This window comes from Hevea brasiliensis, chromosome 9 (genome assembly GCF_030052815.1).
Source record: "Hevea brasiliensis isolate MT/VB/25A 57/8 chromosome 9, ASM3005281v1, whole genome shotgun sequence".
Classification (NCBI taxonomy): Eukaryota; Viridiplantae; Streptophyta; class Magnoliopsida; order Malpighiales; family Euphorbiaceae; genus Hevea; species Hevea brasiliensis.
The window spans coordinates 12,336,449-12,352,256 of record NC_079501.1 but is presented as its reverse complement, the minus strand read 5'-3'; the positions used below and the strand labels follow the sequence as shown (position 1 = coordinate 12,352,256).

At 29.3% G+C, this 15,808-nt stretch overlaps 1 protein-coding gene across 3 annotated transcripts; it reads left to right on the top strand.

The window, feature by feature from the left end:
* Positions 1-3,163: 3,163 nt before the first annotated feature.
* On the top strand, positions 3,164-10,176 carry LOC110653345 (hydroxymethylglutaryl-CoA lyase, mitochondrial). 3 transcript variants are annotated; one of them, XM_058152916.1, is made up of 10 exons: positions 3,181-3,322; positions 3,770-3,800; positions 4,903-5,071; positions 5,495-5,702; positions 5,934-6,113; positions 7,510-7,590; positions 7,685-7,848; positions 8,065-8,201; positions 8,837-8,952; positions 9,557-10,176. In XM_058152916.1, the coding sequence occupies exons 3-10, from the start codon at positions 4,905-4,907 to the stop codon at positions 9,803-9,805; spliced, it is 1,302 nt and encodes a 433-aa protein (XP_058008899.1). In that variant the 5' UTR covers positions 3,181-3,322; positions 3,770-3,800; positions 4,903-4,904; the 3' UTR covers positions 9,806-10,176. The 3 variants fall into 3 exon arrangements, with proteins under 3 accessions (XP_021664627.2, XP_058008899.1, XP_058008898.1); XM_058152915.1 differs by having other exon boundaries at positions 3,770-3,856; XM_021808935.2 differs by lacking the exon at positions 3,770-3,800 and having other exon boundaries at positions 3,164-3,322.
* Positions 10,177-15,808: the final 5,632 nt, after the last annotated feature.

Here is a 15,808-nt window from a genome sequence, read left to right as displayed (position 1 = left end):
TATTTTACATTGCTTTCTTGTTCTTTGAACGCTTTTTGTGCCTTTTCACTTGGTAAGTGGAAGCCAATCAAAGAATCTTACATTGTGAATGCTTTTGTTATAGTTAATTAGCTAAATTCAAATTTACTTTTAATGGGGCCTTTAGTACGAGATTAACTAAGATAATTATTACCCTTGTAACTTTTTTTTTAAGAGGGGGATTGAGGGAGTAAGACTCGAACTTGAGACAAGTTTTATCGGATAAGTGATGTGCTTTTAGCCATTGGACTGGATTAAGGCAGGCAAGGTTATCCTTTTAATTTTTAATCTCTCATTAATGTTATTTGAATGTTATGAGAAAATAGGTTAACTTTTAATTTTTGCAACATTTAACCTTAACCCCTCTTTAAGGTTAAATGTTAACTTTGAGGATTAAATTAACAAAGTTTAATAAATGGAGTAATACTATACTTTATTAAAGGTTTTTTTTTATTAAGTTCTTATTAGCATTATTAATTATTTTTTATTCCACTGACAATTACTCCTTTAAATGGCTTACAGTGCTTTAGTTTGACGGCTGAAAGTCAGTGGTTTACCTTAGCTGCTCAATTTTTTTTTTATTAATTTATATTTTGATGAAATATATAAATTTTGTTTTAAGAATTTAGTGACGCTCATTTTTTTATTATGATTTATATAACTTGTAATGTCTTATAATTAATTGAATAAATTATTATTATTATTTTATCATTCATGCTAACAAAACAAAAATAATATTAATATCACATTTTTATTTCATATCATTTCGTCCCTATTTCTCTCTATAAAATGATAATTTTTATCCATAAATATGTTATTAAATATTATATTGATACTATTATAATCATTTTACTTATCATTATTCTTGTGCATTCATGCGAACTATTAATTAAATAAATTTATATTTAATATATATAGAAATAAAAGTTGATTTTTTTTTAATATAAGTCATAATATTTAATTTAGAAATAATACGTAAGTTTTCAATAAAAGTGAGTAATTTATGTAATTAAAAAATCATTTTATCGTGATAAAGATGCAAGGGAGATTTCTTGTTACTTTATTTTTATCAAAGTAAATGCTACTTTGCCAACAATCACCATATATGAATTCACATTCTATGGATAAGAGCACAAAGTAAAAATAAAGTATAATAGAAATAATTAGTTGTGCATATTTGAAAATTTTATTTTTATAAAATAAACAAAATTTATCATATAATATATAAAAATATCCTTATTAGTAATTTTATAATTGCTGAATTGTTAAATAATTTATTATTTTTATAATCATTAATTTCAAATAATTAGTCACTAAGTGTTAATAATTAACCATTGATTGCTTATCCTCAGTCACTAATAGTTCAATAAGCCCTTAGTTTTCTTTTTCACCATAAATATTTTTATATTTCTTTTTATTGATTTTGTTATAAATATAATTCTTTTTTTACTATTATGAAAATTAAGTCTAATTGAAATTTTTAAAAATTTAAATTTAATTATACAAAAACTTAAAATGTTTGTTCAATTTGATTTTTTCAAGTTTATGTCAAATAACATTTAACCTCACAAATTGTTCCTTTTTCTCCTTTGAATATGAAATCTTCACTTCCTTGAAAGATAATAATTAGTAACTAATCACATAAATCTAAAGTATATACACAATCATAAAATATATAATAAAAAAGTAACAATAAAACAAATTTTATGTGGTTTAAATATAAAATTTATGTTCACGAGTAAAACGAGAAAAAATATTTTATACTATAATAAAAAAAAAAAAGATATAATTATACAGAACTCTCAAAATTTTAATTTTAATGAGTTTTCTAATATCTCATAAATTTATCATAAATAATAAAAAATATAATATTTATACTGATTTATACCACTGGGATATTGTCTTTTACTATCGCTACAAATTTTACATTTTATTCAAATTAAATTACAATGTAAAATTTTCGAGTTGGATTTCAATTCGAATTTATGAAGATATATATATATGTGTGTGTGTGGAATTTGTTTGGCAAATGTGATACTCTTTCATTTTGACCCATACCATATTCTTATACTTAAAAAATTATGGCAACTAACCCCTAACCCAATAGATAGCTTACCAACCTGTCATTCAATTACTACATCCAAACAAAGCAATATTGACCTCAATTTTGATATTGACATTTGCTTGGAGTGCCATTTAACACATTCTAAGCTACAAATCTTTTTGGCCCACCAATGTGTGATACAACATCTATCTATGCAGATATTCCTATTCACAAACGTGGCATCACACTATTGGATAATTTTTTTTTTCTTATTTTACCCTTTTTCAAATTTCTTTTCATTAATAGCCTATCAAAATTGGAGGTACAAAATTATAGGTAACTCTCATTTAAGATAATACCCTTCTCATAAATGCCATTGAATTTTTTAAACTGAGTCCAGTGTATATAAGGCCAGTTGGCAGCATTTTGACTAGAGTTAGAAAATTGACCTGCAACCCCTACAACTATGCGTATAAATGTGCCAACATAATTTAGGGTTTTGGCAATTTTTTTCGATCCTTTGTCTTAGCATTTAATTAATTTTCTTTAATCTTGTCTTATTATTTATATTGTGCAAAAAGTGGATGAGACCTCAAATTCTTGAAATTTGACTCGATAATATATTATTATTTTTTATATAAAAAAATTATTTTTATATATTTAAATACTTATATATTTTTAAAATATATTGTATAAATTAGAATAAAATTTACATTTTTTATTCTTATATTTTCAGAAATAATTAAATACCTTTTTTAGTACTGAGGTGGCTTTTCAAATCAAATAATTTATCATTCATTAATTTTAAAGGAAAATATTTTATTTTTTATTGAAAGTTAAAATTTACAAATTATTTATTAAAATATATAAATTTAAGTGTATATTATATTAAATATTAGGATTTCACTGTTGTAATTTATTTTATAAATATTAAAGAATAAAAAATAAATTAAGAAAAAACGTGGTGTGGGAAAAAAACCTAACCAACTCCCAACGGGAAACCGCCTACCTCCATATCTCTCCGCGTGGCGATTCATTTCATGTGCCTCCAAACAAAATAAGAATAATGATAATAATAAAAAATTAGAAATAAATATTCTCCCACCAAGAAGGGGAAAAAAAAAAAAAACCTCAGTTCGCAACCTCTTCACGTTGCTTAACCTTCCCTTCTTCCTCTTTCTTTCCATCTAACCCCACATAAACCAGAGCATTATCTCTGAAACCCTAGTCATTCCCTTCAAGCTTTTCTCTTCAATTCAGGTCCGTTTCCTTCTCTTTCCTTTCCTCTTCTCATTTGTTTTTCAATTCAATGCGCGCTCTGTTTTTTTCCCGAGAAACCGGAGGAAACAAGTGGAAATAAAATAATAACCAAGGAAAAAACTAAAGAGAAGCGAATGTGAAATTCCCTTATTATTATTTTGCTTTGTTTTATCGCCTAATAAATATTGTGATTAGTGTATGTGATTTGCTTTGGAGTTCAATGCGTGATTGGTTTTGATGATCAAGTTCAGTGAAGTTTTTGGTTTGTTGATTTATGTGTTCTTTGATTGAACTTTCAAGAAGTAAAATAAACTTTTGCGTTTTGCAACCAAATCATGTCCACAGCTGTTTGGATGTCTCATATGAACTTGCATTTGGAATATTTTTGTTTCCCTCTTCAAGTTCTTTTGCATTACTTGTCCAGAATTTGCCTCCTTTTTTATTTAGGTTCATTGTATTGCAGAAGTAGTGGACAAGGGTGAGTGAGAATTCGGTGAAAATTGCTCACTATTTGAACGTTGATTGTTTCAAAATGTATTATAAAGCATGTATTAAATCTTTGTTGTGTTTTAAGATGTTTAGCAATGGCCTATGCTTGGTTCATTAAGATTGGAGGAAACAATTTAGACTTGAATGGCATTTGCCATTTATAGAGTAGCTATATTTTTTGAAAAATTTTGGAACTGCATACATCATAACTTTTGCAAAGAGCCAAAGAGGATGTTGGCTTAATCCGCCTTACATTATGTCTGATCAAATATCTAATAATTCCTTTTATTTTGTTTATATTGTAAATTCTTGTGGCATTTGTTAACAATTGTTTTCAAAACCTTTATTTTTCATCATCAGAAAGGGTGTTAGTAAGAGCTAATTCATTTTCTCTCCTTGGAATTTGCTAATGCATTAACAATACAAAACTCGAATGAGTTTTGGAGAATTTACTTCCTGAAAAGTTTATTATGTATTTCAGTTATGACGTAATAGTGAATTTTAATATGAAAAATTATGCTGTCTGTGGTCTGACCATAATTTGCAGGCTACTTAAGTCTAATGCATTGACAATATAAAGCTTGTTTGAGTTTTGATTCTTCCTGAAAAAGTTCACCATATTTCAGTTATGATGTGTCAGTGAATTTTATTATGAGAAATTATGTTGTCTGTGGTCCAGCCCTGATTTGCAGGCTATTTTTGTAAGTCATGTCTACTCAAATTTGAGGGTTCTGCTCATTTTGGATTTCACTGATAATATTTTCATCATAAGTATTTGATCCTTTATTTCTGAAAAAATGTGAAGTGAAATAAATTCTTGATTTGTATTTGCATGCAAAAGAGTTGAAAAACAGGATCGCTGTCCTTAATCATATGCTTGATCAGGATTTTAAATTACATTAATAATTTTCTCACAGTGAAATCAGCTGCTAATTTTTTTTAATTAATGTGTGGTCTTTTGTTGAGATCTGCATGTCCAAGGTCTGTTATTGACTGAATTTTGGCAATTAAGGCTTTCTATAAGAATTCTTAACAAAATATTAAATTAGTTTGTGCCTTAATCACAGTTCCAATTTTTGTATCCATTTCAGCAATGTCAAGTTTGCAAGAGCCCCTTGGTCTTGACAAGTTGCCAAGCATGAGTACTATTGACAGGATTCAAAGGTTCTCATCTGGCACTTGCCGTCCCAGTGCTGATGATATGGGAATGGGAAATTGCTGGATTGAAGGAAGGGGTTGCAGCTCATCCAATTGTTACGAGTAAGTGAGCGTCAATAAGGGATTGCAGAAACTATAGATTAATGAACTTCCATGGCCATCATTGCCTTTATGAACCACCGCCACTTTCATTGTTGACGAACTACAACTACCCATTATCACAATGGACATAAGAAAGAACATTCCTTTTTTTTTTTTTTTCTAATAGAAAAAGCAAATATTTATCAAAACTGTTTTTGTTATTACTTTGCTTTATAGAAGAATCAAAAAATTAAAAAGCAGACTAACTTGTATCTGAGTTTTCTGCTTCATTATTTTAGGGCCAATAAGTCAAGTTCATTGCTGTTTCTCACTTAATATTATATAATCTGTACATTAGTGCAGCTATTAGATATTTGAGTTTTTAGATCTTTTGTTTCATCTTGGGTATGAACTATAGATCCTTAATCCTCCATTCATATGCAGGGAAGATTATGAAGGGCATACAAGAGGGACATTTTCTTGGAGAAGACATACCAGGGATCTGTCCCAAGGTGATTCCTTTAATCGAAGGACAATGAGCTTAGGAAGGAACCATATGATGTGTGGAACAGTTTGGGACTCACGGTACTTTCCAGATCATCAATATAACTCCGAGTCCAAGGACAAAGAGATGCAGGATTTAACAAATAAGGTGATCTAATAACTGAAGTAGAGCGTTATTTTTATATGTCTTGTTACATTATAGATGATAGTTGTTATTTTCTTTATTTAATAAATGGAATTTTTGTCTTCATTTATTTTTGTGATTGGATTTTGTTCTATTCTTAACTGTTTTAGTCATGGTTCAAGCACTTTATTCTACCATTTGTTCAGCTTATCTTATTTAAATTGTGAACTTTTTTATGTTTTTGGGACAAAGTAGTTTTGGAAAGGAATACCAAAGTTTGTGAAGATAGTAGAAGTTGGTCCAAGGGATGGGCTACAGAATGAGAAAAATATTGTACCTACAGATGTAAAGATTGAATTGATCCGCAGACTAGTTTCTTCTGGATTGCCAGTTGTTGAGGCTACAAGTTTTGTATCACCTAAATGGGTTCCTCAGGTAATTTACTCACAATTCTGTAAGTCTTCATATTTACCTTGAAATTTTTTACCTTACTGTACCATTGTTTTATAAATGTGATGTTCTTAAGAATAATTAATATGTCAATTATAATCTAAAAAGCATATATATGTGTGTATGTGCATATCTAAATGGTTTTTATTGATCACTCTACAATTTGCATAGAATAATAATATACTCGGAAAAGCAATCCCAATAGAAGTTATAGTCTTGGTGTAATTGTGTGAACTGCTTGCATCAATCATCTTCTTTCAAAATTGAGGTTTTCTTGTATGGAGATGAAAATATCTCCGTTATGGAGATGGAAACTTGGCCTTCGCTTCTGCATGAGACTACAACAATTCTTGGTTGCCTAAATTTATGTATTTACTTTCATCAACTTGTGCATTGTCTTTATTGATTTTGTTATTACTTATCAATGCATATAAACCAAAAATTTTAATTAAAAATTTGCAATATTCTGATCATTCTTTGTGTAACGAATTCTATTATTGAGTTGGAAGTTTATAGCAAAAATTATCTTTTTAAAAATTACAGCCAATTGCCTCCCCCAATCTTTATATTAGCCATCTGCTTATGAAGTAATTCTTTCTGGAAGCTTCTCATGTTATTATTTTCAACATATATACTTTTCATTCGCTCTTTCACATCTTCCCCCATGCCCTCCCCCTTTCAGTTGTATCTGTGAGCATCAGTGAACAGTATGCCAAATGTAAATGAAAACATTTTGTAAAAATGCAGTGTAATTAGGTGCTATAGTATTGTAAAAGTTCCATCATGGAAGCAAAGGTTTTTATATTTTGTATTTGGCTAAAAGCTTTTTTGCAAGTTTCTAGTTATGCTTAGTCTCTTTGATTTATTTATTTATTTATTTTTATGATCTCTCTTTAGCCATGTATTTCTGAGCCAAATCTTGGGCTTTTTATCCACTACCCTCTTGGAGTGATAAGACTAAGCAATTTACACTCCCTCTTACAGTCTTCCTCCAGTTTCTCCTCTGCCTTTTCTCTCTCCTCAAACATAGTTTGTTATTTCTCAAAATTTTCTATGCTGTGCTGGTGATTACTAAATATTAGATGGTTTGAACAGCATCATTATCTTTTAGAAAAATCAGTATCTGCTCATATATAATTGAACAATTTTGTTTCTAAAATGTAATCCTTGATGTAAGGCCATTCTCCCCCTCCCCTTTCTTTATGATTTGAATTGTAGTTAATTATTTTCAAGTTGTATCTTAATGAACTCACTTCTATTGTAAGTTCATTGAGGGTTAGTTGAGTTGGATCATTAATGAACTTGCTTCTATTGTAAGTTAATATAAACCACGTGACTTTTCATTTTCTTCGCTCTCTCTCTCTCCCCCTTCCTTAAACAGTTAGCAGATGCAAGAGATGTGATGAAAGCAGTTCAAAGTTTGGAGGGCTCTAGATTGCCTGTTCTGACACCTAATCTAAAAGTGCGTATCTCTGGTAACATTACACATGCAAGCAATCTCAGAAAGTTATAATGGGTCTAATATGAATCTTCTGGTCTGCTAAATTTTTTGCTAGGGATTTGAAGCAGCAGTCGCAGCTGGTGCAAAGGAAGTAGCAGTTTTTGCATCAGCTTCTGAGTCATTTTCAAAGTCAAACATAAATTGTAGCATCGAAGAGAGTCTTGCTCGTTATCGTGCTGTTACTCATGCTGCTAAGGGGCTTGGAATTCCTGTTCGTGGGTATGTCTTCTTTTATGTTTTATGTTTTCTCCTAGAAATTTCTTGGGATATTATATCATCTTGCTTTATCTTCATTACCACATACTGATGCTGGCTTCTTTATTTTATGGCATGCTAGCATCATTTCCCTATAGGTGGACTCGTATTTTGATTCTTCTGTTGAAAACAAAGATCAAGCCTATATACTTGTTAATTGGTTTTTGAATACATTGATAGGTATGTATCATGCGTTATTGGGTGTCCTGTGGAAGGAGCAATTCCTCCTCCAAAAGTGGCATATGTGGCAAAGCAACTTTATGACATGGGTTGTTTTGAAATTTCTCTTGCTGATACAATTGGTGTTGGTACACCTGGTAATGTTTCAAACTGACTCTTGTTTAAAGTTACAATCTCTCTCTCACACACATGCCTGCTTGGTTGTATTGTTGATACTTCCATTATTTGGCTGCAAATTCTCTTGCTGCTCTTGCTGTTTCAGCTCTCACAATATACCCTTAATTCACTCTAGATGGTCTATAGTCTTTGAATTCCAGAAGGCTTTTTTTTTTTTAAACACTTGTAATAAAATATTTTTATTGCATTACTTTCTTCTTTAACAGTTTGAGTTCTTTTGCAAGTATTTTGGCAACTTCTCGGTTTTTTTTTTTTAGTTTTATTTTTCAAATCATGTTCCTATTTTGGCAACAGTTGTGTTATTTTCTGCTACTTTTCCATCTGAACATCTTGACTTATTTTGAGTATGCATTATGCTTTTGTATTGCAATATATTTTGGCAATTTTAATTGGCTGTTAACAGCAAGTACGGATAATATACGGTGGAGCGAACAATTACCTTTTTCTTGGCAAGAACAATAAATCACCATGTTCAGGAACATATAATCTTTTTTTTTTTACTTTTCAAATATTACTTGTAATAGTTCTTGGTTTAACTTGGCAATTGGGAGTGCCTTCCCTTTGTTTCCCTCACTTTACTTTTTTTTTAAAACAGGAACTGTTATTCCCATGCTTGAAGTTGTAATGGCTGCTGTTCCTGTTGAGAAGCTTGCTGTCCACTTTCATGATACATATGGGCAATCTCTTCCAAATATTTTAGTTTCCCTCCAGGTATGCATTGGATTTGGATTATGATACATAGCCTCTACAATATACTAATGTAGTATTTATATGTTTTGCCCATGAAGCTATGAGAGATTTTTAGGTAGATTCAGTCTACCAAGTCATCCGTAAATTAAGCTATTCAAATCACTCTACATCATCCATATTTTAAGAATAACTAAAAATCAAACCACATTTTTATTTATAATTATACAAATATGGAAGGATAATTGAAAATTAAATCTCATGTTTATCTATGATTATATTATCATAATGAATGATGTGGTGGACTGAGTCTACCTAAGAATATATCTAATTGCAGCTGTCTCTTGCGGTATTCTTGTGCTTAATTTGGATTAATCTACAGTGTTATCTCCTGATGGAATGATAAATAACTCAATATGACCAACTATGCATTAGAAACCATCAAATTTACCCTCCCTAAAAAAAATGAAATAAAATTTACCAGAATGGAATACATTATAGTTGAAGATCTCATATTCTCTGTACTCATGCCTAGTGCAATTTCAAAAAATGCGTCTTTATTATTTACATTTATTTCCCTTAGGCTGATGTGATCAATCTCAGCAATAATATTTTGTGCTTTTAACAGATGGGGATTAGCACAGTGGACTCATCTATTGCTGGTTTAGGTGGGTGCCCGTATGCTAAGGGAGCATCAGGCAATGTTGCCACTGAAGATGTTGTCTACATGCTTAATGGGCTTGGTGTGAAAACCAATGTGGATCTACATAAACTCCTCTCTGCTGGGGATTTCATAAGCAACCACTTAGGTCGCCCATCTGGATCGAAGACTGCTGTTGCCTTGAGCCGAGTTACAGCTGATGCCTCAAAAATATGAGGTTTTGCAGGTAGACGTATTCATATCCAGATACAAACCGGGAAAATTGCAGATTGATTCCTGCATGTGTTCCTAACACGTATGCCATATATATATAATAAATACATGTATAGAGACTGGAATAGAAACCAATAGATATATCTTATAATTTCAGCAAAAAACTATGCATTGTACTCAAATGAATGATGTTAGTAGCAGAAGCTGCATATTGTGCTCATTTTTGTGCAACAAAGAAGAGCAGAATTTTGATTACCCTTAAACTTGAACAAGTGGAAACCTGCTAAATTTGGATAGTTAAGTATCAGCATTGGTTATAGTTCATGTAAATAGATGCTTCATTTCTATCAGCTGATTAAAATTATTTGCATTAACGCTTTCTGTTGGCCGGTTTATACGAAATGATTCTTTGGAAGGAGTAATGTTGCTGAAGCACCCTTTGGTTAGATAAAAATATCTTTTGGGGAGCTTTTTGCATTTTTTTGTTATTATCGATCACCTTTACTAATATTATTATTGCCAATTTGTCATAGCTGTACTCTCCATCATGATTGCCACCACCACTATTACATTCTCACGTACTCATGGTCTCGATATGATTCGAGATAACAGTGGCGATTAAAAAAAAAAATCTGAAATCACTATACATAATTATGTAAGTCATATAATTATAAGTCATTTATTTTAAGGTAAATTCTTATTTAAACTCAGTTTACTATGAATGTAAGATATAATGAATGATGAGATTCACATATTATTCATGATAAATTGAGTTTAGGTAAAAAAGCATTTATTTTAATATTTATCTAAAAGAAGAGTCAATACTTAAATTTATAAGAATCAATTTAAAAACAAACATATACTTTTGTAGAATATAATAATAAGAAGAAGGGTCAATTGGCCCCTCATTTATCAAGGTGAATCTTCCATTTCTGGGCAATGACAGGTTAGGCCATGAAGCAGACTGCGGAAGGCCGATTTGAGGACGACTCAAGTAGCCTCACTTAAGGATGATTCTCATTATGGTTTGGTTTTGATTTAATTTGAATTGAGACAATCCAATAGTTATATTTTTTTTTTCTTGAAATAAAAAATCAAATTAAACCAGAATATCAAGCCATGCCATCGATTTATGATCAACGAACTCAGATCCGAATTTAACTGATTTAAACTTACTTTTAAGCCAATCCTTACGACCTCACTTTTACTTCCATGAACACAGTTGCCGTCACCACCAAATCTGAGATTGGAGCCCATCACTTACGTTCAAGTACTAACGAACCATAAATTTGCGATCAAGTAGAAATTTCGAAGGGCTGCAAGGATTTTGCACTAATGATAGCTTAATGGCCTAATGACCCATAAAAGTCTCGTGAGGACAAGGGGTCAAAGTTTATGGAAGTAGTTGAGATCCCAATGATGATAGAGCACCATGATTTTGACCACCAAGAAAAAGATAAAACAAAAGCCAGAATAAAGAGAGTAGACTCCTAATTGCTTCCCACCAACATATGTATATTTTCCCTACCTTAATGATGCCCAGTGTATCCACAGGGAACACTGTCTGGTTCTTTTTTTCAGAGCTATGTAGCACTCTCAAGTGTTCCAGCTTCAACTTTGAGGAGTCAGGAGTGGTGGGTGTGTGTAGTAACTCATAATGAAAAGGGGATCCCTGAAAATTCTCACAAGGATTAAACAAAAGAGAATTAAAAGGTAGCATGAAATATACAGAGACCTGAAATTAGCTTAAAATTTATATTGACCCTTATATAGGACATGCATGTTGATGAGCTATATATAGTTTTCAAGATTGCCAAAAGAGGACATGACATCCCTTCACTCTAGCACCAAACATGGCCTCAACACACTCCCTAAAGTGCCAATATAAATTATAGTTGTAGCCATTCATGTCAATGGATTCCACTAGGAGTTCCTTGGTAGATCCTTCTGCTAGCACATGGGAATGGTGCATTCTGCATTGGGTTTATGTTAGAATTTATGGATTTAATTAACCCATAGATTTAAAACCAATAAAAAAAATAATTCTTAATGATATAGAAAACTTAACTATATAAATATTATTGCTTTCAATAATTTTTTTATCTCAATTATTAAGTAGGTGCCATGACCAAATGTCATCCAATTTTGACTTGGCTAATTCCTATCAATTTCAAGGCTTTTTTTTTTTTTAATTTCATTTATTTTAAAGAAGTAGGACCTATTTATATTAGTGGAATGTGAGGTACGAAATGTCCAAAGTACAAATGAAGTCAAGAGTTAGGGACTGCTCATATTTTGACTTAGTAGTATATACAAAAACTCGTTAGTCATAGAAGGTGACATCCATATTGGACTATGTATTAATTCTTGTTCAATGGCATTATCATTTTGTCCCTAACATCCTTCACTATTAAAACCAAAATAAAATCCCAAAAAAAATAATTTTTTTTAACTAATTTATAAGTAAAATCAATTTTATTTACATAATTTTATAAATGAAAATTTTAATTTTTCATAAAAAGCAACAAAAATGAGAACAAAAATTCCCAAATAATAATGGGCTTGTATAAACTTGTCACCACCATAACCCATCACATTTCATTGTTATTGCACAGCACCACGACCCTCTCACTGTTATAATTATCATCAATTTTAATTTTAATTTAGCAAATGAATGAGTTCGTTGATTCGATTAAAATGGATATAACAATAAAAATTAAATTTTTACCTAATATAAATATATATTTTTAAATTTATTTGTGGTTTTTGCTTTAAAAAAATTAAATTAAAAAATAAAAATAATTTTTTTTTAAAACGTTAAATCTATATAACATTGCCTTAATTATTTTAATATGTCAAATTAACATTTTTTTAATCTAATATTGTTGTGAATAAATTCTATTGATATATTCTAATTGTTATAATGGGGTTCCAAGAGAAAGAATTAACAATATCCCCAGTTGTGTAATCCGTGATATATATATATATATATATATATATATATATATATATATATATATATATTAAGTAAAATTTTATATAATATAAGGTGAATTATTAAAAGTTGATTATGGGTTAAAGCAAGGTTCATGCTCATTGGGATATTTGGTGCAATTTGATGATTACATATACATGTTAATCATACTAATTTTATAATTACAATTAGCTAGCTAGTGTCGACGATGGCCATGAAAAATTCAAGATTAAGATAGAACAATTTGATTATTCTGGGGATGAACATGGTCTAATTCTACTTCAATATATATATATGTATTTATAAATAATTAGATTTAATAAATTGGTTTTGAATTTAAAATAAAAAATTAATGACCTATCCAATTGGCAAAGTACTCCTAATTTTCTATCAATAAATTTTAATTTCAGACAAATTAACATTCCTTTAAGTTCTGAATAGGGAAGGATTTTAATTTACTTTTTCTTAAAAAAATAAATAAATAAATGGTGAAGTGAAGAATTTCAGATGATGAATTGGGGCCTGAAGTGAAGAGCAAGAATTGTGGATGAATTTGAAGTGTAAGCATTCCTTTGTGATGATAAAAAGTGAGTGAAGACAGCATCATTTTCTGTAAGAAAGGAAAGATCACTCCACCACCTTAATTTTCCATGGCCCAGCAGTCACCTCTTCCTGCTTCTTTGACCATTTTATTTGATTTGATCTTGATTGATTAGACTCTTGAGGTTGATGCCAACTTATTTGGAATATATATATATATATATATATATATATATATATGACGTGGATCAAGGTTTATGTTGTGGAACTACAATTTTATTAATTTTTGGAAAAAAATTAAATTATTTTCATTTAGTTAAATTTCATGAAATTTTATAAAAATAAAGAAAATGGTTAATTTTTTAATATAATTTTTCATGGAGATGAATTTAATTTTTATTAAAAGAAAATGTAAAGAAGCATATGGAAATTAAAGAGGAGGGGAAAATCAGAAATGATTTTATATCAACTGGTGTTGTAAATATATGCAACAGCAGAAGCAAAGCTCCAACAGAACACACCTATCTTTTTCTGGTCCAAAAAGAGGTTTCCCAAATAAAAAACATGGGCTCTGAATTCAGCATCCATATTTATTTCCCTTCATCAGCTTCAGGCACCAAACCCTATGCATTTTGACTCTCACCTAGCTCATTTACCATTCTAAACCACAACTTTCTCGTACTTTTTCTTGAGTTTTTATATATATAGAGGTTACAGCAGAGCTACCTTTTTAACTCAGATCCAAGAATCCCTTTTCTTTTCTTTCTTTCTTTTTTTTTTTTTTTCTACTGGTTTCTCTTTAGGGTTTTGGGAATATATATGCATGGTTAATTTTTCTCCGCTGGGTTCTTGAGATCGCGAAGCAATTAATGGGTTTAAGATCAAGAGAGTTCAGTTTCTTTGCCTTGCTACTCGTGGTAGTTTTACTGTTAAAAACTTCATATTTTCTTGATGGGTCAGCTAGATTTGGAAGCTTGACAACTGGGTCTCCATCTTCTCAGTTTCATCCTGTTGAATCTCATGGTGGCCTTGGAGGAGATACTCATAAAAGTCATGAAGAGAGTGATGTTTTGGGCGATGAAAAGAGGAAAATCAATACAGGTCCCAATCCTTTACACAATAGATAGCTACTTATAAACCTTTCTGTTCTATATTTTCTTTGCATGAGATGAAACTATTTATGGGAGTTTTATTATTCATATATATATATATATATTTTTTTTTTTTTTCTTTCTTCGAATTTCTATTATTATTAATAATATTTTTTTGTTTGTTGTCATGTAGCCTCACAACTGCATATAGAAATTCTTGATGAGTAGTATTTTCTTTTTCTGTGAAAAAGAAGGTTTGTAGAATATTTAAATATGGTGTATTAATTAGTTGATTTAATTTAAAACTTCACAACTTTATTTTTAATATATATGAATTGAATAGGCGAGCCATCTCATAATGGAAAAAAAAAATTACTTTTAACAAAATAAAGAAATTTTTGATAAACTTATAACACTTCATTTATAAATTAAATTAATCAAATTATTTTATAATAATAATACGATCATTTGTAAATTAAATCAATCAAATTATTTTATAATAATAATATGATCATTGATAAATATTTATTTAATTTTTAGTTATCTTTCTATATGTTTATATAAAAATGAAATATAAAAGTAATTTGATTAATTTAGTTTATAAATGATTGATTTTTGTTTTTCTTAAAAATCTCTCCTTCAAAGTGTTTTTTAATTAATTTCCAATTGCTTTTTGAACAATCAAATTCGTCCAATCATAAATTACAAATATTTTAATTTTTATTGTGGTATTCAGCATTTTTAAAGAATCCACAAAATCTTTATTAATTATATAAATAAATAAAATTAATTTGTTCTCATCTCAATAATATAATAAAGATTTCTTAGATGACAATATATATATATATGGACATGCCTAAAACCAGTTAATTATATTTTTTTTAATTGATTAAGAATACAAGTGTATATATGGGACAAGAGAGATACATACTCTTTAATAAATAATATATACCTATCAAACCAGCTATTCACTCTCGAATTTTATTTTATTTTTTTTTAAATAATATATTTATAAATGATAGTGAAATTATCAACTGTTAAATTAAATTTTTACATTTAAATTCATATATTTTCAATATATACTTTAATTAGTTATACACAAATCTTAATATAAATATTTAATTTAATAAATATTAAATTTATTTTTATATAAATTTAAATTTATATTAGATAATTTTTTAAAAATAATAAAAAATCCATCAACGATTCTATCTTATGGAAAATTCAAACCACGAATCTCGAGTTTTCATATTTTATCCCTTCACATATATTTGTTTTATTATCTTCTCTGTCAAATTAATTACACAAGCTTAATTAAGAACTCCGAGACACGTATAATAAATTGTAGAAGACACATCGTATTCTTTAGAACAAATACATATCATAAACTAATTCCCTTTT